Raw genomic sequence first — 23,907 nt, forward strand, 5'->3', positions numbered from 1 at the left:
GAAATAAATTTGAGGCTTTTAGCTGTATTTCCACAAGTTTTACAGCTTTTCCTACTGATAAAGACCTCCTCCATGACCATTCACTACACCAAAGCCATCAAGTAATCAATAAACCATTAAATGAAAGAAAGGTCCCGTTTTGCCACTATCCACTATAAAAATGTATTATTTCTTCATCATGTAGAAACAGTGAGATGTATAACTAAACTTTTTTTTATATATTAATATAAAAAATATCTCAGGGAATTAATGTGTGATTAAACTTCTCTCCAAGTGCGCTGTACATCGGCTACAACAAAAAAAGAAATCAGTGTGACATCGCTGCTTTAAGCCTAATAACTGAATACTTGGTTACATAAAATAATTGAATATGTTTCCATGTTTTGTTTTGGTTTTTTTTTTACAAGTAATTGTAAATCTACATATTCTGTATCTGAATATGGTACACTTGGGAAGTGTAATTTGGCGGTCACAACGTAGACTTCCTGCCTTGCTTTCGACAGCATCAGGCTCACCCTGGCCTGAAGTCTGTCACACAGTGAAACATCTCCTCTCTTGGTCTCTTGGTCCTTTCCAAAATCATGGCTAGTCCAAAGATCACAAAATTTGCCTCCCGACACCTCAGAAAGATCCCCCGTTGACATATGTAGCTGTAACTGTCACACTATTCGTTCAAAGAATCTTAATAATACATCAAAGGAAAGTCAGGTCATTACATTAGCATGAAATTCAGGTATGTACTTCCATCTATTTGCAAATTCATCTCGTTTGCTTCCCCTTACACCATCTATTGACGTATAATTGCAAAATAATTTCTTAGGTCAGACTGCACAAGATTATGCAAAAAACTACCGGGGCAGGTTTCGTGACATTTTCTTCAACTGCTTTGTTGATGGCAGACAACATTAACGGCCTTCTAGCTAAATCTGGAATTAGAAATAGAACAATTGCTGGAAACGAGTGAGTGCACAAAAAGAGAAGGGGAAAGTTTCTAGCTCGTTTTGCGTCGCTGACAGAATAAAAAAGTATCGCTCAGGCACACATGACATCTGTGTCGCAGTGTAACACAGAACATGCGGGGAAAAAAATGACAGATGTTCACGTGAGCGGCGTCTGATGTTTCCTTTGGTCTACAAACAATAAGCCAACCTAAATTTAGACTCTGCTGGGTATCTAGGCTACATCACATCTCATTTGGACTTTGTAAAAGAACTGCTTTGCCCACGCCCACTAGGTGAGTGACATTTCCAACACTGCAGCTGCTGCGCCGCCAGTGCTCTGAGGAATCGTTCCACTTGAAGTGATGCCGAGAAAGTGACAGCGAAACGTATTAATCTGAGTGAGAGACAAACGCAGCGGTTACTGTATTTGCAGACATAAAAAGGAAATACTGAAAGGTGCTGCGCATTAGTCAGTAAAAGGGAAGTTAACTTTTTAGGCTGTTTGACATTCATGTCGTGTTGTTGCAGGCCCAGGGCAGTGAAGCACGGAGCAACGCTCTGCAGCACTGATAGCTGAGGAGGGGAGGTCAATGAAAGTTTGCCTCAGAACATGCCACAGCACCTAGACCACAAGGACTGCACAAACAAAAGGAGATGCAAATAACACAATTACACGTCTTGCATAAGAAAAACAAAGGAGGGGGAGGAACAAAAAAAAGCTGATAATTGCAAGCGATCAAGCTTTGCGATCTGCTTTGAGCCAAATAACCTCCTCTCTTGCAAACTCAGCCAGCTTAAAACTGTCAATAGATTGGAGCCTGCAGTTTCCCATGTGGCTCACCACAGGAATGGTGGGGAGTAGGAAGAGAGAGGGTGGGGCAGTGCAGCGTTTTTAAAGAGGATAAATTTTGGCTGAGGCCCAAACCCTGCATGTGGGCCTGATTCACCCTGACATCCAGCCTGAGATCAGCAGTGCTCTGCTCTCGCGGACGCTGCGGAAGGAACACAGTGATATAACAAAAGCCCTGGGTGTGAACATGTGTGGATCACAGGAAAAAATGACTTAGGAGTAAAGACAAGCCAGTTAATTGACAGAAAAAAAAAATGAATGAAAGTGAGAAAAACAGGGCAGAGAGAGATGAGAGCAGGATGGTGAAAGGTTTCCTGGTGCTCCTGCTGGCTCAGCTCTTGAAGACGGACTCTCCTCGGGCTAAAAATACACCTAGACTTCGTTGTCCTCTTTGAGTTGTGTACTAGACAGACTGGCTCACTCAAACTCCACCGGTGGTGCTTCTTTATATCCCCTACTGCTTCTAAAGCCATTTTAAACCTTCAGCGCATCCAATTTTCATAAGCAGGTGGAGGTAAAGTTTCCTGCTGTAGCTCCATAGCTCCAGCGTGATAACAGAGATCTATCAATCGCACGGGGAGGATCTGGTGTCAACGTTTCGCTACGTATGTGTGCAACAGTTTTTACATATCTGTGCTAAAATGATGACAGAATTTACAGCCCTGTGACATGGTAATTACCCTTGGCTGGATTTTTTTACATAGCTACTTTAAGGAAAGCCCTTCGCCCGTGTAAGCTGAGAATGTATCCATAAACGCTGACTGGATATAGAGTGACTTCTTGGTACACTCCCACTACCAACGCATAAAGCAGAGATCTGGGTTTTGGCCCGAAAGGGTTACATCCAGGTGAAAACAGAAAAAAAAGGAACACCATTGTTTCATTCCTTTTTTGATATTTTAAGCATGCAGAACCTGAAAGATGAAGCCGTGCCTGTAACATTCTTCCCAGCAAGTCCACCTGCAGCTCTCGGAGGGTGCTAATCCCCTTTGGATGGCTTTTGCAAGGCATTCATCATCTTTGACTTCACAAAAACACACTGGTTGTGTTTTTTATAGCAACCAATGAACCTGACTCCTATGCATTTCGTGGATGTCCTGCTAAACTTAACCATGCAGTCACCGGGGAAAAACTAACAAGAAACTGCTGATCCCGATAGCCATGTGCAAGCCTCGTTACTTCTATTTAGTTTTTAATTACACTGGATGCTTTTATCTCCCTGGAGATAAATCGCAGTTCCCAAAAAAGTTGGGATGCTGTGTAAAATGTAAATAAAAACAGAATGCAATGACTTGCAAATCTCATAAGCCTCTAATTTAATCACTGTAGAACATAGAAAACATATCGTTTAAATTGAGAAAATCTTACATTAAAAAAATGAATAAATAAAGGTCATTCTGAAATTGATGGCAGCAACACATTAAAAAAAAAAATCTGGGACAGGATCATGTTTACCACCGTTTAGCATCCCATCTTCTTTTAACAACGATCTGTAAACATCTGGGAACAGAGGAGAGCAGCTGCTGAACGTTTGTGAGAGGATTGTTGTCCCATTCTTGTCTGATATAAGCTGCTCAACAGTCCTGTATCCAAATGTTTTCAGCTGGTGAAAGGTGGGGACTGCAGGCAGGCCATGTGGTTGTAATTGATCCAGTATGCTGTTCACCATTGTCTTGCTAAAATACATAAAGCCTTCCCTAAAAAAGACGTCACCTTGATGGGAGCATGTGTTGCTTTAAAATCTGTATATCCCTTTCAGCATGGATGGTGCTTTTCCAGATGTGCAAAGTGTCAATTCCACGCGCACAGATGCAGGCTTTTGAACTGAGCGTTGGTAAGAAGCTGGATGGTCTCCCTTATATTTTCCTAAAACAATTTAAAACTTCAAATTGTGTGACCACAGAACAGCTTTCTACTTTGCCTCAGCCCATTTTAAACTGCAGCGTTTCTGGATCATGTTCACGTTTGGCTCCTTCTTTGCACGATAGATCTTTAACCTGCATTTGCAGATAGCATGACAAACCGTGTTCACAGACAATGATTTCTGGAAGAATTCCCAATTTTTGGCCTTGTCCCCTTGCACACAGAGATTTCTACAGATTCCCTCCAGATTTGTAAACCCCGGCCCATCAGAGAAACTCTACCTCTCTAAAATGTTTTTCTATAAGCAATCATCTGACCTGCTGCCACTTAAAATGTTCCTAAACTGTTCCTTTATGTACCTCTTACTTTCCCAGCCTCTTGCTGCTTCTTCCACAGTTTTGTAAATGCACGGTTGTAAGCTTGTCAATCTAAGGTAAATTGAGGATTGACTGGCTCATAGTGAGAATGTTAAACTACTAAAGCAAGAGAACTGTCAGAACCTAGACCCCCCGGCAGAAGCAACACGGGTCTCTTGGATTCGTCGTGCTTGACAACAATCAGCTGAATCCAACTGATCAAACAAACTGTGTTACTCTGTCAATGATCGCGTGTCACCAGAGTCTGCACTAATGGGACTGTTTCTCTCCCACCTGCTGCGGCACTTATATAATCCTGACACCCAGCAGGAGGGGCTGCATAGGTCAGTGTACCAGTGAAGAAGAAAAAAAGCCAAACGAGCCGCGGTTTGATTCACGCATTCATCCCAGGTGTGCGCATGAAAAAGTTCCGGCAGTCCTGCACGACTCCGTCACCCATTGTTGAGGAGGACAGTGCAAACGTACCGTCCAGCGGACTATCTTCACGTTACCAGCTAATAAGACGACTGTTACATTCATTATCGTAGTAACGAGATGCCTCCCCGTGCCAGCAGCACGCGAGGCCCTTTTGTGCATTTAACCCCGCACTTGCTCGCAGCAGAACCTGGATAACTCAGCCCACCTGGCAACGGGGAACACTTGCGACTTAAACAAGCCAACTACATCTACTGACCACCTGCGGAAAAAGCCCCCCTCCTCTTCGTCGTCGGGCTGGTCAGCCCTCCAGCGCTAGCATTGTGTGTTTACGCTAAAAGCACACACTCTGCTTTAATGTTGCCTCCGCGGCGAACGAACTTACCTAAATCATCCATGTTGGCCGGAAATGGTTCCAGTGCCGAGAACCGGATCGGTCCTCCTCTCCGACGATCGCAGCTGGACTGGAAGCCTCTAAATCGCCAAATCCCCGCTCTTACTGGACGCAGTGAAGTTTTCAAGTCCCCCTCCTGCTGCTGCTGCTCCTGCTCGAGTCGACGCGTCTTAAACACACTCACAGACACACACATACCCAGCTGCCCCCAGCAGTCCACATCCAGCCAGCCCACCCCCCAGCCCACAAGCCACAACACGCAGGGACCAGCGACATCTAGCGGCGGAGAGTGGTGTTGAAGGGACGCTACAGTAAAACTATATGGGACCCTAATAAGTCATATTGTTCCAGAGTTTCAATACTTTATGTAGTATAAAGGTATTAGATTTTATACATTCATAGAAGATCTAAATGTAGCTTTTTTACATTTCTTTTGTTATTAATGTATTTTTTATGTCAGCTAAATTTAGTTAGTTAATTCAATCTTTAATGTCGTACATTCTTGCTGATAGCAGTGTTTACAGTTAGCAGAGCAAGCTCACAATAAAACAGGGAAAAATTATAAAATTAAAATTACTAACCGGGCAAGCTAGAGATCCTCCTCAGCCTCACAATGCAAGGAGAGAGAAAGAGGAAGCTGACCGAGGTCTCTGGGGAAAATAAAACAGGGAGAGAGTCAGACATGTCAAAATAAATAAAATAATTAAATGGCTGAATGACTTAAATGAGGTGAGGCAATAAACGTGTTTTTTAAGACCACCTGTAGAACATAATAAGGTGGGCTCAGGTTTTGAGGACTCTGGGTGTGCAGCAGGTACTCTTTCTTGTGGAGAGGTTTTGTCAGAGTTGTTCATCTCCAAAGGAAGTAGGAGATGTGAAGGTGAGGAAGGAAAACGACAACCACAAGCCAGTGTTCCTCCTTTAAGAGTTTGGAATGACGAGGACTGTAGATTTTATTATTGATGATTTTATTATGTCTGCTTGCATGTTATATGCACTACTGTAAGTAGTTAGTCAAAATGCCTGTGTCTTCTGGGATTACATACGGACAGTGAAATAAGTTTTGACTCTATTTATTTATTTTTATAACTAAAAAACAGTAAAATTATAAAAGAAGAAATGTAGCTGTAATGTCGTGTAAAGAGTAATGTGCTAAAAGGCAACATCATTTTTAAATGGCCACATGGTGGCAGTAGCTTCACATTATCAGACCTTCATTAACTGGTCTCTGGCCTAAGCCCCACCACACACCCCCATGCCTCATTGATACATACAAAAAATGACTCAAAGCAGCTTCTCAGCAGAGAAAGAGACTAATTGTGAGAAAAGATGGGAAAATATGGAGTATTTTAAATGGTAATTTATGGCTGGTGACTAAAGAGAAGCTTGCATGTAGAAGGAGACGACTGACAGAAGGTTTTTAGTAGTTATTAGGGATACTATGTTGCTATTTACATGCACTGCTACTGAACTCTTGACGGTTATTTTTAAAGCCAGTTTCAGAAAACACGAGTTCCTGATTTCAGGATAAAGTGCTAGAGGGCTTAAGAAAACATTTCTTATAAATAACGAACTGATAACTTGTCACATGTGACGTTTGTGTTCTGTTACTTTGAAGAAAAGTCCATCTTAAAAGAAAAACACGTGAGAGAAGACTTTTTCTTGTGCGTTAACAAAGATTTTACCCTTACACTAGAAAATGAGGAGATAACTCAGACCACAGTCATTATCTGCACAGCTTAAGTCAGCTTTCTTTGAGCAGACGCACTCAGCACAAATCGACAGTTCTCACAGAAAATCCATCCATTATTTCTCAGAGGTGGAAATAGACTAAATGCCATTTAGGCACAGTGTTAAATCTCAATATAAACCTCTGTGAGAGAGTGTTAATTGCACCCTCAGCACACACTAAAACGCTTCCCCTGATAAATGATTGGTGTAACTTTCCTTTAATATTCCTGCAGGGAGTTACAGAATTACACTGTGTGTGTTCAGCAGTGAGATGATGGCTGGTTTTCATGGATTTTATGTCACATGAACGTGCTGTTATTTTTCTTCTTTTAATCTTACTTCATGTAAGACAAAGGTTTGCTTTTGTTACCTGAGAGTTCAGAAAAAACCTGATTATGTATCTTTTAGCATCATCCTGTGTGTCATTCAGAATGACAATGTTTTCATAGTGGTGAAAGCAATCGGGATGCCCATTGCATGAACTAGGGGTGTGCAACTGTTGCAGTGTGTACTTGTGCTTTGAGAGGGAGTTTTACAGTGAATAACCACAGGCAGGAATGATTTTGTGTGTCGTTCAGTGATGCATGTGGATAATCTCAGTCTCTCACTGAATGTAGTCCTGTGACTGGCCAGCATGTTATGGAGTGGGTGGGAGGTTTGGTCCAGCATTGACCTTATCTTGATGAACATCCACCTCTCTCACACCACCTTAGGGCGAGCACAGCTCCATCCCCACAACGTAACTGGCCTTACAGATCAGTTTATTGAGTCCGTTGATCTTGATCAATAGTACTCTGGGCTTTCCAAGGTCTTTCAAAGTTTTTCTCTGTACTTTAGCTGCTTTTTCACTTATTTCCAGTCCAGTCCTTGTACCTGACCATTTTCAGAGGAACTGTTAGTATACATTATTGTTATTTTGTTAGCGACTTAAAAGTGACCTGTGAATCATTCAAGCTTAAAGCTACAGCTAACTCAAAGAATGAACCAGTGTTGTATCTACACATAACAGACAATTAGCAATGAAACAAATGCCATTGAATGATTTGTTATCATTTGTTACAAATTTGGCCAAAAATGCCAAAAAAACAGTTTAACAGGCATGAAATAGTATTTTTGGCCAACAAGGTGATTCTTAAAGAGCTATTAGCTGAAAACTTTGCATATCTCAGCATAGTGTGCAGTGTGTCTTTAAAAATATACTACAACTACTACTAATAATAATAATAAGAAGGTGTAGTGGACAGCTTTGTTGCAGGCTACGAGCAAAACCATCTGCAGCCTAACATGGCAAAGACTAAGAAACTGGTTGTGGGCATGAGGAGGACAGGAACACAGTGGCCCCTGCTTCCATCCATATGTATTAAAAACACCCCAATGTTCACACTGACAAAAAGTTCATTAAAAGCTCTCTACAAAAAGTACTGAAGCCTTGAGGTCCTTTTGCATCTGCCAGACGATGCTCAGGATATTTTATGGGTCTTTGGCCAGTCAGTGCCATCCACTATGCTGCAGTGTGTGGAGGCAGCAATCAATAGACTGAACAAACTGATCTGCAAGGCCAATGACACTGTGTGCGCGGAACCCGATTAACTGACAAAGGTTTCAGAAAAGAGGATGCTGCCCACGTTAAAGTCAGTATTGGACAACTCTTCACACCCTCTCCATCCTGTGATGGATCGCTACAGCAGCGCATTCAGTAAAAGAGATAAGGGAAATCATCGCTACCTTTGGCCATGAAAGTTTACAACTCCTTGTTATGACACCTGGACTATTTTCAAATTTATATCTTGTCTGTAGGGTACATTCTAGTGTTTTCATTTTGGAATATTTCATTTAAATTTCAGATTTCACTCCAAGTGCTGTAGTTTTACTTCTTTTTTATGTCTTGATGCATGCTCAATCATCCAGGTAAGTAAACCCTAAAAGGTTGATTCTGCTCATCTGGATGTAACATTTTCAATGGGAGGAATATTTCGTCACTCATTCAAGTGACTTCTTCAGTCTCAGCTGACTGCAGGTTTCCCCAACCTTATACCTGAAACCAGCCCACTGAATGAACTGAGGTCAGTTCCTTGATCATTAATATGCAAATTGTCATGACCACTGATCAGCAGCTACTGATCAAAACCCATTGATCAAAGACCAAATATTTTTTATGCTTTCTATCTTTCATCTTTATATTTTCAGTGAGCATCTCTAACAACATTGTCTCAGTGGATTAAAAAAAGTATTCTGACTCCAATGACAATGATCACAAACACACCGCCTATGCAGCAAAAGCATATCTGGCCAAGAAAAAAACAAAAACCAAAAAACACACACAATGAAACAGTATCAGTCATGGCCCCCAGAGCCCAGACCTCATCATTTTTGAAGCAGTGTGGCATCATCTTGTCAGTGAAGAGAACAAAAGGCATCCAACTTCCAAAGAAGAGCTTTGGATGTCGTTCTAGAAGCCCGGAGAACTATTCCTGAAGACTACTTAAAGAAATGACGAGAAAGCCTGTCTAAGAGAACTCAGGCCGTGTTGAAGAATAAAGTTGAACACATTAAATATTCACTTTCAAACTCAGTAAAATTGTACAAACTCTTTTTTTAAAAAAGTACTTTCATAGAGTATTTCCATTTGTTTGCACACATTGTAAGAAAACATTACACCTATTTTCTATGAAAATGTACAGAAATGAGGCGTGGCTCAAGACTTTTGCCCACCAGTTTACATGTTAAACACAGTAACATGGGGTGATTTTTCTGGGCAGTCCTAAAACTACTGTCAGTCTCTCTGGCTCTGTCTTGCTCTCCATGCTGTCATGAGGGATACACTTGGCTGTTCAAACTCCAGCCTCTTCAGTATGTTCAGCAGCAGCCTGGTAACCTTTGTTTCTCATTTGTCCCTGGACCTGAGCAGCAAACACTCAGTCTTAGAGCTAGGTAGGATCTGCAAATTTAGGTGACAGTGATTTTGTCAGTAGTAATTTCTACCAGACAAAACTAAAAATTGAAAGAGAAATGCACATTTTCCCTTCACTGACCACATGCTGCACTTGCAGACAGTTAAAACTGGAGCTGAAATAGCCAAGCCGATCCAAACACTCATCCTTCCCCACGTGTCTCGTCTCATCCACAGTATGAAGTATCCACGGTACTCCTGCCTGATGCTGTCAGAACTGGCTCCTCCCTGCCCTTAACACTTCAACTGGAACAATCAAGGATTTACACCCCCTGCTTAACCCTGCCAAGGTCTCAAGTCGGGTAAGGCGACGGTGGTGCGGATCACTCGATGGCATCCTTTTGTGAGCAACCTCCCCCCCCAACTCCTCAGTATAGCATTACCCTCTTTACATCACCACAACACTAAAATAACAACAGGGCTTTGTCTTAGTAAAGCCCTTTGTTTCAGTAGCCAAACATTTCCACGCACATCCAACACACACCCAACTTTTTGCGCACACACAGACACTGATGCAGGCATGTTTTGGATTCTACAGGCTCACCAGCTGCACATGCTCGCTATTCTTAAGTACTCAGATGCACTACCTAACATGGATTTTAAGGAGTATCTGGTATAGTCATCTGTTCAGGCAGTAATTGTATGATCCTTGAATAGGTAATGACAATTCACTGGAAATCAGGCTTTATCGAGTCTGTACCATCTTCCCCACACTGGCATTCAATAATCTGAGCAAAAACAGCAGAATCATAGCTCTCGTAGCTTTAAAAATCTTTATTAGACTGTCAAGCAAAGACCTAACAAGTGGCTATGGTAAAAACAGGCATGTGGTTATTAGTATAGAAAATGATAAGGAAAAATAATTTAATCAGTCTCAGGTGAATGTGGGGGATATGCTGTGGATAAAGCAGAAAAAGAGCACGACACTTGATGATGTTTGATGCTGTAAACTTCCCATTTTTACAGGCTGGAAAAAGACTATTTGTCAGGATCCTCCCCCTGCTCTCGAGTGAGGACAATACAGAAGCAATGGTGTCATAAAAGCTGAGTAAATAGTCCACATTTCCTTTATGTGCAGTGAGTCAGTTTCAAGTCATAGCTGGGTACACAAACTGACTTTCTACTTCTCGAATGCATTTAAATGAAGGTTCACTCCTGGTCCTTCTCCTCTCCATGAGTAATGATGTGAACCAGGTTTTTGTAGTCCAGGTTTCCAGCCACATCCGGGGGGAAGGCAGCAAACATCTGCTCCATCTAAGCAACAGAAAGGGAGACATTAACACCACTTTTATCAGATGTTATCCCCCACACAGCCCATAACCCAGTGTGCATAAAAAGGGTGTTAAGATGATTCACTCAGGGGTTTTTGTTTTTGTTTTTTTGCATGAAAATGTGCCTGACGTGGACGCAGGTGGTCGTCATGATGACGTTCATCCTTGTATTTTTTTTTTCAATTCAACTCACCCACACTCACAAAACTGTTATAATGATGATAATTAGTATGGGCTGGGGGACTGCAATGTACCTCTTCAGCTGAGAATCTGTCGGCTTGTGTCGTTAGCATCTGTGTCACGCTGGAGAGGAGAAAAAAAGGAAGGGGAAAAAAAACGCTGTAGAGATGACGAGACTTCTTTTCACAAGTGAATGAACTGTACAGGTCACAATGGTTTTTAATCATTGTGGAGCTGAGCTGTGTGAGGATGAATGACTGCAGTCAGACTGAGTCATAAACTGTGAGCGGCAGCTTGCTCACTTGCAATAAATTTGCATATGCAAGCTGATGCCGCGTGACAAGTGTGAGAAGCCACTTACTAGTCCTTCCTCAGGACCCCTTTACCCTCAGGGTCAAAGACTTTAAAAGCATTGAGGATGGTCTCTTCCGGATCGGCACCTGGGAACATCAAAACAGCACTGAGATACATTCGCATCAATGCTGTGTTCATGACTTAGATGTAGTTTTACTGGCCGGACAGTTTTTACCTTTCAGCTTCTCACCGAACATGGTGAGGAAGACGGTGAAGTTGATTGGGCCAGGAGCTTCTTTGAGCATGTCGTCGATCTCTTCTTGTTTCACATTCAGACGTCCTGCAGCACCAAAGAGTCAATGTAAACGCACGGCATGAGCGAAGATGAAGACTTTGAGTGTTTCTTTGACTGGTGTCCACATACCTAAAGCAGCAAAAGTGTCCCTCAGATCGTTCTTGTCGATGAAGCCGTCTCTGTTCTGGTCCATGATGGTGAAGGCCTGAGATCAGAGCACAGGGAAAAAAAAAAAAAAAAAGGCATCCAGAGTCACATCAAACAGTTTTATTTTTTATTTTTTTTGGGTTCTCTTAAATTTTTGGTAGGCCATCTTTATATATGAACACTGTTTAGTATTTATAACGTGTTACCCTCCCCCCTCCCCTTGGATTTAGTCTGGCATCCTGGGCATGCCCTGCAGTTCATCTGCAGCCTAATCACTGATGACAAAGTCTGGATGTCTGGGCACCACTGTCCCTCATACCAGCATACCGCAAGCCTTACTGCTGTCAAGCCAGCAAGCGGGCAAACAGACAGGTGCGCATACTGCCACAATGAACAATGCAAGTAGAAAGACAAAGAAAGAAAGTGGAGACCTTTCTGTGTAATGCTTTGTGCAGTTTATTTTTTAATGCAGAAATGCCTGAACCTTGGTGAGCCGACTCGCATATTAATACACCCTTTGCGATATTTCTCGGCAGTTCTCTGCCAAACGGAAATCCGTGAAATAGAAAGTGGTTTCAGCAGCATTCACCTCTTTGAATTCCTGGATCTGGGCCTGCTCAAACATGGAGAACACATTGGAGTTGGCTCCCTCTGCTGCCCTCTTCTTGGCTTTCTTGGGGGCCTTTTTTAGCACAAAGACAGGAGAGGTGAAGCAGAAACTACACGTTTGGTCAGATAAAACTGCATGTCAGAAGAGATGAATAAATAGGATTAAGCATCTTTGTAAGAAAAAGCAGTTTAAACAGCAAAACAGCTGCTGACAAACAATTAAATAAAAGTTATGTCATCTTTTCATCCCCCCCGCAAGAATGCTAAATATTTGTGCTTTTAAATGATATGCAGGTGAAAAACTGTTATTTATCTCATCAAAACAATTGCAGCATCCTCAAAGCCATAAGACACACCTCCCAACAAACACTGCACACACACACACACACACACAGTACACAGACTTACCATGGCTGAGCAGCTGGGAGGTCAGACCAACAATGATGCCAGTGAACAATAGGGAGGCTGTGGGTGGCCTTTTGTAGCCCTCCGCCCTCCGCTCCAGTGGATGATATTTATAAACTATGCCCTCTTTAGGAAGTGACAGGTAAATGATGCTTCATACAGCATATACAGTATCGCATGCTCACACACTCTCATACATAGCCGCTCACCCTGTGGAGTCCTGATTGGCATTCGACAAAGAGAGTGGAATAACTGGTCTAGAATATCAAGAGCAGACTGAAGGTGAAAGCACTTAATCACTTTAAACAAGACTCCATCCACAGGGCATTGTCTTGTCTGTACGAACTACTGACTGCAATTGTTGTAAGTGAATGAGAGTGCTGTATAGTAAAAACAAAAGCAAGAGTGTGATCTGTCAATCTGTTGGTCCATAGTCTTTCCATAGACAGCATTATTTATAAAAGCAAAATGAAAGGAGAACATTGGACTAGCCTACCTAACTCGACCTCTGTGACACACCGATCTTTATGATAGCCACAGGTTAATCAAAAATGCACAAGTGATATGATTAGAGGTTTGTGTGACCGATAAACTTCTGCCCGCCTCTTTTGCAGTAGCACTGACAGGCTTGTGAGCCTTTACATTCAAAAAGTATTTAAGTACTGCAGAGAAATAAGAACATACTTCTTAAGATATACAATATAAACTGTATTTACCCAGTGGGAATGAATATAAAACAAATCAATTTGAGAATTTGAAATGCCCAAAAGATGTAGAACTAAAACCTGATCTGTGAAAGATTATGTCAGTGTATTAGAGCAAAGCATTTGCAGATTGAATTCACTGTCTCTTTCTAACTCTGATCTGTGTGCCAATCATTTCTTGTTCCCCATCTGATTAAACGCATAAGAGTGCCTGAAAAAGCACCAGCTCATTATGTGTTATTTACTGACCTGTCAGGTCTGTGTTAGCGCCAACCTTTCTAACATGCTTCTTCACATAATATCTTTGGCTCTGCTTACCTTGGCCAGACAAAGCAGTGCATTACAGCATTGCACAGGGCTCTTACATTAAATCACTTAATTTATTCTATCAAAGTAATTCAAATTGGTGATATTTATGGCAAAATGTCAGATTTTCAGGTTGTTTAGTGGGTTCTGGGTCCCTACAAATGGTTAACTTAATTTAATAGATAGATAGGAATTGAAAGAAGCCAGAGCATCAAGTGGCATCTTCAGTCTTCTTCACACTGTTGAGATTCATCACAGGAATTGCGGTACTAAGCTCATGGATGTCAACAGCTCTAGGTGAGACATACTGCGTGAGACACTGAACACGTCCTTACAATGTGTCTCTCAGCACCATTAACAAATCATCCCCCATCACTCGGGGCTCCCAGGTCAAGAAAAGTGACAGCGTGTGAAAATGAGCTGAATGAGCTGAGGTTGGGAGGTGAGTGGTCTAAATAAACTTAAAGCCTCCTCGCACTCGATCGTCTTACTGCTAAATAAATTGCGATGGACGAACCAGCAGCAGATGCCGTCTGTGTTGTCTCGCAGCGTGTACAGCGTGCATGCAGAGGACACAATTAGACGAGTTATTGTTAACCCAGGAAGCAGATGCTATTGTTAAAAAAAAAAAAAAAAGGCTTCTTCTTCAGCTCCTCTCAGATCAAGCAGCCGCTGCAGCTACTGTGACTGGAATGGCAGGCTGAGCGCTGGGATCAGACACCTATAAATAGACGAAACCTTCTCCAACACAATGGATGTGGACAAATGGCCGTGTCACTGGCCGTCTTGAAACAGAGAGGGTAAATGCTTCAGAGGTGACTGTTTTATGATGCTTATCCACTCAGAGATAAGTTTAAATGTCTTTGTAAAGAGACACACAAGCACAACAGAAGGAGGCACAATCGAAGTGAAATGCAATGATTATAATATTTAATACTCTGTGACAAAATCTCTACAGGGAACGCTAATTAAACATTTGTTAGCAGACATCAATATCATATCCAGCGTTACAGCATTATGATTCAAGATCATGTGAATGAGAATACAAATTTAAAAGAATCTAAAAATAAAATCAAATACGATGGATAACCCTTTTGTACAGAGTCCTATAGAGAGAAGAAGACATGTGCAATTTAAAGCATTTGGTGCTTTGTTTTTGTTGTTGTTGAACATTGAGACCAACGAATCGGCTGTATTGGCTTTAAAATACATTCAGGAAGATTTTAACCATCTTAAAAATAATCATAGGGGACTTAAAGGCGAAGACATCCTCCTAGTGAGCGCCTAACTGTTGACAGGCAAACTGGGCAAGTTAAAGTTTGGCATCTCGTTTGTTTACATTCAAAAAAATACTGCTAAAATCCACAAAATATTCTATTTCTATACATCAGATCATGATGTACAGAAATGCATCCATCTTAGCCACGTGAACCGAATGAGCGTGGATGGACTTTAGCATTTGTTGTGATTGGACTGGATGTTTTAACTTGCCAAGAATGCCTTAAAGAAGAAGAAAAAAAAAGTTATATAATATAATTGTGTGAATTTACTGTGCAAATACATGAGAGTTTAAAGATAGAAAGTGTTATTCACGTGCTTTGTTTTTAAAAATGTAGATTAAAAATATAACCCAAATGAGGCAGAAGCAGAAGACAACACCCCGTTTCATTTTCGAGATATATATATATATCCATGCCATTAACGGATCAGGGAAAAGAAAAACAAAACAAAAAGATTTTTTCTTCATCTTCACTTTAAACAATTTTGGGTTATATACAACAGCAGGGGACATTGTACAAAAAGAAATGCTCAAGTACTATGTTTTAAGCTTCAAACATGATCTTTTTTCCCTCCCGTCGTTTAGGTCAGCACTGAGGTTTTGCCTTTGACAGATGGAAGTGCATACACAAGTTTGTTTGAGATACAATCACTCACTTGATAAAGGACGTTTGGACATTAAAAGAATACTCATCGGACATTCAAGAGGACACACTGTCACTTTTTTTTTTTTCCTTTAACAAAAATAGACACGGCTTATCCAGCCTTGAAATTCCTTCTTAATATATATAAAATTATGTCTCGTCTATTTACAGTCAGATAGCGTTCTGAAGATTTAGAAAGGTCCTGCTCCATTGCTGCTGGGGATTGTGGGTAGTGCAGTTTTAGTGTGTGGTTCTACACAGTGTATTTTTTGGGAGGGATTATATATTAATTAATTTTGATTCAGTTTATTCATGCTTCAGCCGAGTCCGGTCAGCATTACTGACCAAGGACCGAGCTGAAAATGATTGTAATTAGCCAATAACGATTGTGTGTTAACATGTGAGCACAGGGCTGGAGCCAGAAGTAATACTCAGTGTCACAACAGGTGATCTGCTACACATTTGCCCTGATCTGTAGCTGCTGTAGATAGCACATGTGGAAATGAGCCACATGTGTTAATGGCATTTTGAATAAAATGACTAAATATATAGGCATCACTTGCTATGGCTGTGCTTATCCATTGTAGTTAATGCTGCTAGAGTTAAATGAAGCAAGCCAAACCCAGTAGTCTTAACTTGAGAACTCATCTCAGATTTTCTTTGTGGAAGAAGAAATTATATATAATTACTAATCCCTACTCTGAGTAGAGAACACATGCTCCAATGCATCGCAAAAAACCCTGCTCAGGTGGTTAATATGGCATTTTGTTGACCTTTATTTAAAACTATAACCTGATACTAATGACATCTCTTTATTTATCTGGTGCTCGCTACGTTCTGACAGCTACAGTTGTTTTCCTCCATGGGTTTTTCACTTTGGATATCGGGCAAAACAGATGTGTGGCAGTGTTTCATCATGAGTTGGTAACATTCTCACTGGTTCTCCGCTACATCTTCTCTCTTTTCAAACATGAACTTCTTCTTCCGCAGCGGACACGAGGGTCTTTTGCCCTTCAAACAGATGACTGATCCCACACCTGTAGGGTAAAACCAACAACATGAAGTCAGGTTAATACACAGATTTTGAGAGTCAAAATGTACACTAACACAAGAGTTAGACTAAGGGTCCACAGCCTTGAAAGCTGGTCTTTCCATGTTAAGTACACCTGAAGTGTCATGAAAATCCACAGTATAAGCCAAAACTAAACAAATGTAAAAGACTACTGTAGTACTGAACCTTTTACCATACTCAAACAGTTTCCAATCGATGTCAATAAAACACAAAAATATTCAGCTAATTGCTAACAGTTACACATTAAGTTAATGTAATGCAGAATTTCTTGACAAACCTTGTTAACAGAGTTTATGGGTGTGCGTCCGGAGCCAGTATGAAGCCTTTGACGCTCTTCAAAACGTCCAGGGGATCTCTCCCTACGAACATCCATCATCCTGCCAGGGGAGCGGTCCATGCGAGGGTCGGCCATGGCCCTGCCTGGTGATCGCTCCAACCGGGGGTCTGCCATGGCTCGACCAGGCGACCCCACTATCCGGCTTTCCAGCATTCTGCCAGGAGACTTCTCTCTCTCCAGTGGACGGCTTGGGGACTTGTCCCGCCGAAACTCTGTGCGAGCCTCTCTGTAACGGTGTGGTGTGCCTGGGTCTCCATGGACCAGAGGATTGGCTGCCAGCCTTTTAGAGATGTGCTCATTGTAGGAAGGAGGACCACGCTTGTTGGGACTGTCGGGAGGAACCAAGGTTAAAATAAAGAAGAAGAAAAAAAGGGAAAAAAGGAGCATTGGGCAAATGTTGGGCAATGTTTTTATTTGTCTCAGTTCTTGGACTTAGTTTGGCACTGTGGGACTCTGGTCACTCAGCAGATTTGGTGAGATTGATGGACTTGCAATTAAGCTGATTTAATAAGCTAATATATAAATACACAGCACTGCTATTTGTAATCAGAACAGACTGATCATATAAATTCAATTTGGTTTCCTAAATAAGAGTGGATTCTGTCACTGACAACAATTACTGTAGAACAAAGCTTTAACTTGCAAAGCACAGTCAGTAAGCGTCACGATGAGTAACAGACCAGTCATAAAAGGGAAGATGTCAGTCTTTATTCAAAAATTTCCTTTCTACATTTGACACAGAACTTTAAAAAGTAATTTAGGTAAAATAAAGAATGATGACGGCAACATTTTTTAAAATCTGCTACAGATAAAAAATGAACTCTTCTTCCTGCAAAAGACAAAATGATGGCATTACTCTCCTGTTTTGTTTTATTATTTTTTTTAACTAGTTCAAACATTTAAGCCAAACTTACGACCTATAGATGCCAACCTGTGCCCCTCAGTGCCAGCTAGGCCCAGTGACTCATTAACACCAGTGTACACAGAACAGAAGAATGGAGCGTGCTTAGAAATCTCCCTCTATGTACATCTCTGACCTACAAACCCGTTTCCAAATATTTGGGATGCTATGTATAAAGGTGACTGGCAGATGGTATTTAATGCTATTTGTGTGTCATTACCTGCGTCCAGAGCCATTACGCTGCAGATCTCCACCGTCTTGGCTTTGGACAAGGTTGCCCTTGCAGCAAATGACCCGAAGTTTGTTCTGATAGGATGAAGCCAGGTATATGGCTCCAGAGGAAATGGCGGGGCCAAGGTAGCGTGGGTTAGGGATATCCAGATGTGCGTATGAGTGAGGACTGGAAAAAGAGAAGAAAAATCAGCCATGGCAGAATTCGAAGTTGGAAAATAAAAAGAACTTGATAAACAATTTAAAAAAGCTAAGAACAATCTTACCCAAGAGCAGCATGTCCCTGAATCTCAATGACATCCAGAGAGTTGAAGTAGGTCACAAATAGGTAAGGCTCTCTATAGGCTGAAATACAGAAATACAACTTGTTATTTTAAAAAACCTAAAAATCCTTAAATCAAGAAAACTATTTTTGGGCTTTTTGGCCTTTATTTGAGAGAACAGTGAAGACCAGACAGGAAAGCAGGGAGAGAGTGAAGACGTGCAGCAAAAGGCCCAGAGTCAGACTCAAACCCAGGCCACTGCATTGAGCCTCGCAGGATATGGTCACCTGCTCCACCCGGTGCCCAAAGAAACTACGCTTCTAGTAAACATGCAGATTTACACTTACCAAATGAGAGAGGCAGACGGCTCCATTTGATGTCCTCACTTCTACTTCTGCGGCCATATGCATCCACAAACACACCAAACTCTGCAAAAAATAAATACATAAACAAAATGAGTTATTTAAATTTAGCATAGAATATGTAACCAAAAAAGAAAACAATGACTTTAGAAATGCTTAGAGATCGCTTGTCAAATACAGATTCTAAGACAAACTGTTCCACAACTTTGTTTATCCACTAGTTTGGGGATGTGTATACACATTCAACTGAGAGGGTTTGCCAGCAGAAGTAACTGTCTAACCATGGAAACAGAGCAGGTATTCATCCTTCTGTGGAGCCGTGGTGACCTGGATGATAGAGATGGGGAAGCTGTGGGAGGACGCCGCGAAGACAGCTGACGCTAGCGTCACATCGTTTTTATCCAAGAACTCTGCAGAGAGAAATCATTAGTATCATTCAGCTTGTTCAGGTGTGAATGTTGGAACCCAACAGAGACAGAAACACCCTTGAGTGGACTTTGTTGGAGCACCATCTGGTTGTAAAGAAATAATACTAAAGAAACAATAATGCTGCATTTGACAGACCTTCCAGTACATACTGCTTCATCTCAATCTCATAGAACTTGTTGGTGCCGATAATGATACTGTAGCCAGTGAAGTGAATACAGCTGCAAGGCTCTGATGTCTCAATCTCCTGAAAACACACACACAAAAAAAGATTTTTTTTTTTTTTTTTTTTTTAAAAACTCATTATTTCTAGAAGAAAAACAGAGCATCTATATTTCCTAGAAAAAAATGTCCATTGTTCACAATAAAGGTCTCGTCACTGTAAGCGGTTCACTTTTAATGCTCATTCACCTTTCTGATGCAGAACTTGTTGAGGCCTTGATTATGCCGCAGGATTGTAATCTTATTGGGCATTGCAGCACAAATACAGAGCCCATTATCAATCTGTAAAGAAAGAACAATTCTGCAATCAGGCAGCACACAACATGATGCCATTACTGTGATGTTCAGCTCCTTAACTCAGACCCAATAACAGTCCACAAGGACTCTGCTCCCTGCAAGTTACAACATGACTCACCTTTCCAGAGGAGAAGAGATGGCATCCTTTGACTGTCTCAAAGATGAAGGGGTTGAGGTCAGGCTGAGCTGGGAGATGGGACTGTGACAAAGACTGTTTCACCTTCTTGATCTCTACCAGGCACAGTGCCCTCTCCTCCCCTGAATGACACATCAAACATGCCAAGTGTGAGATGATGCGCATCATCTTCTCTTTACTTCAACACTTTCGTTCGCTGTTACTTCAAAGCACACATTATGGCTTCTAAAAGATAACCATAATGTGATGTAATGTGTTACAATAAATGCACACTATCCAGAAGCGTTATGTTACAGCTGAAACAGTGTACGAGGAAAATATAAATCTGATAATATCATAAAATAACTTCAATATAATGGCCTCCATTAACTGACCAGTGATCATCAGCAGCTTATCAAGCTCCTTCAGGATCTGGATCTGGAAGACGGAGGTCAGGCCCGGGATGTGAGTCAAAGAGTTCTTTATCACATTCAGAGCATACAAACCCTCCTCAGAACCAACCAAGACAATCTGCAAGAAAGGACGAGATCACCAGAGCTTTAAAAAAACAAAAAGAAAGAAAGAAACATCCAGCATGGTGATGTCTAACTAGAAAGCTGACCAATTAGGTTTTTAACTCTGTTTACGACATGTTTGTTTTTATACCTGGTCAGTGAGAGGCAGAGTGCAGTTGATGTCCAAACGGTCGTCACCCTCCAGCTTCAGCAGAGAATTGCCCAGAAGTTTCTATGGGGAGAGAGAGAGAGAGAGAGAAAGAGAGAGAATGGAGCAGGGGAAGGAGGCGGATTAAGACTTCCTGCAAATCGGGAGCTTTAGCAAGACAAGCTAACACAGCAGGGATGCCAGCCGGAAAGCTGCCACAAAATAACCACAGCAACATAACATTAAAGATGTGTCATAATTTAGGTGAATCTGGTGTCTAAATGAGCTAACAGTAAAAGATAGTGAGAAAGACAGGGAGAGAAAGAGAGAGCCTTGCAAAGTCTTTCCTGTTGAGACTGAAGCTCACTTGCAATGCTAACAACAGAACAACTACAGAGCAAGAAATACATTTTATGTTGTTTAAAACAGACAAGCACAAATGAGCTATGTCTGACCATTAATAAATGATATTTTTAATTTGAGGACACACTGCCTTTTGTTGACAAATGGTCAGAATAAAACCCTCCAAGTTTATACATTTCATGACTGTAATGGGTTCTGTGGAGAGTGGCTCTTTGTTTCCACTTTATACATTAAAATCAATGATGAAGCACAAGCTCAGCAAATATCACAGTGCCATTTTTCCAGTAATGTTGGCCTTGAGGCTTTATCACTGAACATTAGTGCCTGACCTCAGTAATGTTCTTATGGTTTAGTGGGAAGAAAACTCCTCAACTATCTTAGCGTTAGATCTGCAGTTACATAGCCTTTTAGCTGATACAGTTCAACAACTTACAGCCAGTCTCTAAAACCAGATGAGAGGCTGTGTAAAATACACATAAATGAGAATGGAATGATTTGGAAATCATTTAGACCCTTCATCTAATTTAGAATATTAGAAAGATAACATATCAAAGTATGAAACAGAAATGCTGTCTGTGGGGGGGGGGTTATTTTGAATTTGATGCCAGCAAAAAAGTCTGAAATAGTTGTTGATTGTTAGCAAGAAGGAAAACCCCACACACTCAACAATATTTAAATAATCCACAACAGCTCAATAACATAAGACTTAATGATAATAATGATGATAATAATGATGATAATAATGATGATAATAATAATAATAATAATAATAATAATAATAATAATAAGCAAAACAGGTGAGGAAAAAATCCCTTTAGATACAGGAAAAAAGGTGCTGCATATGGGTTAAAGAACAGAAAGGAGAAAAGCTGCTGGCATTAATTTAAAAAAAAATATGTTCACAAAAGCAATAACAGAGTCAACAAAAATTTCACAGATTATGCATTTCATATGTTATCTTTGAAGTATTTAAATAAATATGGGGTTAAATGATAAGCAAAGCATTGTCATTGGTCTTATTTACATTTTACACCCTGCACCATCCTTACTGTATGCTGTACATACAGTAAGGATACGATGTAATCAAGCTGCCGCAAGCTGCATGTTCAACTTTCCATATTTAGTAAGTGATACAACTGAAAAACACAGCAATGCAACTTTTTGAGAATACTGAAATACACTTGTGGAACCATTTGACTTCCTACTTCACTTTTAATTTAAGGGTCATTTTGCAGAGAACATGGAAGAAAATATTTCTTCAGTTTCTTCTAAAACTGCAAGAAACACAGAAGCGCCAACAGCCTATAGCTGCACACTGAAGTTAAATTGCTCACGGTCTGTTTGTGTGTGTCATATTTCTGAGAAGGGGGGCTTAAGCAGTGCACGGGCTTTGCAGAATCATGCATGACATAGCATAGGACACCAAATAAATGGTGCACAGCAGTCTATTCACATCCATGCACTACATATGTTTCTGTGTGAATACACACACCATATTCAGGAACTGATTCAAGGACTGTACTTATAGTGCATCAGTGTCATATGTATGTACAGCTACTGCATGCTCAGTCGATCGGTCGACTGAAGCTCAAGCATTCGTGCAGCTACTTACTGTACCTGAACCAGAGGGGACAGGTTCTTCTGTCTTTTAGAAACACCTGCCTATAATATGATTCACACAACCGAGTTGAATGGAGATACACACACACACAGAGTATAGTTATATAAAGAAAAAAGACAATGACAACAAATAAACACAAGACGTGGATGTTGAGAACATGCAGAGAGAGAAAGAAGAGGGAGGGGGAGAAGAAGAAGTGAAGGCACTGGCTGATGTTTAATGGAGGTACTCAATATTTTACCCAATTTTCACACAAAATGACACAACCAGCTTTGTATTAATTTGCTCATTCATATGAGCCTAACAACAAAGCTTGTGCTGTGTAAAGGAGGCAATGGCTTTTTGCAACACCTCAAATACAGTAAGCCTAAATTATGAACGCTATCAAGCCTGACACAAGGACATTCATAGATAGTTATGTAATATGCAGGCATGATACTTACAGCATCAGAATCCACTTTCTCTCTAGATCCACGACTACCACCCACAACAGACTCCAGTACTGCCACCCAGCGCTGCTTGTCAGGAAAGCTAGGAGCCATGAAGTAGAGGGACTGGCCAGGCCAACATGTGGTGTGCGGATGCGATTCCAGCTTCAACACATACGGGATGTCTACGCACAGACATAAAAAAAAAAAAAGCATCAGTTTGTTCCTCTGCTAGCAGCTTAATTTCACAGCTGAACAGAAGCGTCAACATTTTTGCTGTATTTTGTGTTTAAACATTTTAGACAGGAGAGGTAAATCCAAATCAAAATTTGGAGAGAGGATGATACACTTAATATCCTACAACAGATTGAGTACACTGGGATTAACTAGTATTGATCCAGTACCTGACTTGGCAGTGTTGATGAGCTCAGAGGCTCCAACAGCTCCATGGACAGTCACCTCTCCATCAGGCAGACAGAGCTCAAACTCTTCCTCAGCCTTTACAGAGTCTACAAAGAAGGGAAGAGAAAAACAGAGGATTCTCCAATTTGACCTACACGGTAACATTCACTATACAGTTGAATTATGAGCAAAAACAAAGACAGAATCAGTCATCTTGAAAAATAATAAAATAAATAAAAATAATTTAATGAAGTACTGACCTTCTCTGGGCTCAGTATCATAGATGGACACTTTGGTTCCATCAAGAACCACATATTTCCTCTCCCAGCCTTGTTGCCCACGCTTGCCATTTCTAAAGGAGTAAATATACAAATAGGCAAACTATATTCAATGCAGTGTACATAACATACTGCATACATTCAGGATGGCAGTAAGGACTTAAATACCGTAAATGTCGGGCTATAAGCCGCTACTTTTTGCACAAGCTTTGAACCCTGCGGCTTTTAGTCAGGTGCGGCTTTTCTATGGATTGTCCGTGATTTTTGTCATAT

The 23,907-nt window shown here is 41.0% G+C and overlaps 3 protein-coding genes across 11 annotated transcripts in view; all 3 read right to left on the bottom strand.

The window, feature by feature from the left end:
- The window catches only part of LOC102296539 (paxillin), a 31,178-nt gene extending 26,050 nt beyond the window's left edge, over nt 1-5,128 (bottom strand). For both annotated transcript variants that reach the window (XM_005918611.3, XM_042219394.1), the window contains exon 1: nt 4,831-5,128. In XM_005918611.3, the coding sequence (XP_005918673.1) occupies nt 4,831-5,035 (205 nt within the window). In that variant the 5' untranslated portion in view covers nt 5,036-5,128. The remainder of the gene's footprint in view (nt 1-4,830) is intronic.
- A 5,141-nt stretch (nt 5,129-10,269) lies between these two features.
- On the bottom strand, nt 10,270-12,815 carry myl2a (myosin, light chain 2a, regulatory, cardiac, slow). The gene is made up of 7 exons (XM_005918613.3): nt 12,725-12,815; nt 12,297-12,389; nt 11,690-11,765; nt 11,501-11,605; nt 11,333-11,411; nt 11,046-11,094; nt 10,270-10,774 (listed from the first exon to the last, which is right to left on the bottom strand). The coding sequence occupies exons 1-7, from the start codon at nt 12,725-12,727 to the stop codon at nt 10,670-10,672; spliced, it is 510 nt and encodes a 169-aa protein (XP_005918675.1). The 5' UTR covers nt 12,728-12,815; the 3' UTR covers nt 10,270-10,669.
- A 1,599-nt stretch (nt 12,816-14,414) lies between these two features.
- cita (citron rho-interacting serine/threonine kinase a) overlaps nt 14,415-23,907 on the bottom strand; it is a 38,867-nt gene continuing 29,374 nt past the window's right edge. For 3 of the 8 annotated variants that reach the window (XM_005918616.3, XM_005918615.3, XM_005918614.3), the window contains 15 exons: nt 23,617-23,708; nt 23,359-23,463; nt 22,970-23,139; nt 22,523-22,567; nt 20,546-20,626; nt 20,275-20,410; nt 19,883-20,022; nt 19,657-19,749; nt 19,384-19,492; nt 19,101-19,229; nt 18,805-18,885; nt 18,461-18,539; nt 18,184-18,363; nt 17,003-17,390; nt 14,415-16,690 (listed from right to left, as the gene is read on the bottom strand). In XM_005918616.3, coding sequence (XP_005918678.1) covers nt 16,667-16,690; nt 17,003-17,390; nt 18,184-18,363; nt 18,461-18,539; nt 18,805-18,885; nt 19,101-19,229; nt 19,384-19,492; nt 19,657-19,749; nt 19,883-20,022; nt 20,275-20,410; nt 20,546-20,626; nt 22,523-22,567; nt 22,970-23,139; nt 23,359-23,463; nt 23,617-23,708 — 1,852 coding nt within the window. In that variant the 3' untranslated portion in view covers nt 14,415-16,666. The remainder of the gene's footprint in view (nt 16,691-17,002; nt 17,391-18,183; nt 18,364-18,460; nt 18,540-18,804; nt 18,886-19,100; nt 19,230-19,383; nt 19,493-19,656; nt 19,750-19,882; nt 20,023-20,274; nt 20,411-20,545; nt 20,627-22,522; nt 22,568-22,969; nt 23,140-23,358; nt 23,464-23,616; nt 23,709-23,907) is intronic. The other 5 variants (XM_014332498.2, XM_005918617.3, XM_014332499.2 and 2 more) reach the window with 3 other exon arrangements.

The sequence above is a fragment of the Haplochromis burtoni genome, unplaced genomic scaffold (genome assembly GCF_018398535.1).
Source record: "Haplochromis burtoni strain Fernald_Lab_line unplaced genomic scaffold, NCSU_Asbu1 Contig_32, whole genome shotgun sequence".
NCBI lineage: Eukaryota > Metazoa > Chordata > Actinopteri > Cichliformes > Cichlidae > Haplochromis > Haplochromis burtoni.

What these genes read in the sequence shown, in the direction of transcription:
- myl2a (XM_005918613.3), bottom strand. An exon ending in AGATCCAGGAATTCAAAGAG is followed by an intron (nt 11,766 to 12,296) that starts GTGAATGCTGCT and finishes CTCTGATCTCAG; the next exon opens with GCCTTCACCATCATGGACCA. An exon ending in GGGGTCCTGAGGAAGGACTA is followed by an intron (nt 11,095 to 11,332) that starts GTAAGTGGCTTC and finishes TCTCCTCTCCAG; the next exon opens with CGTGACACAGATGCTAACGA.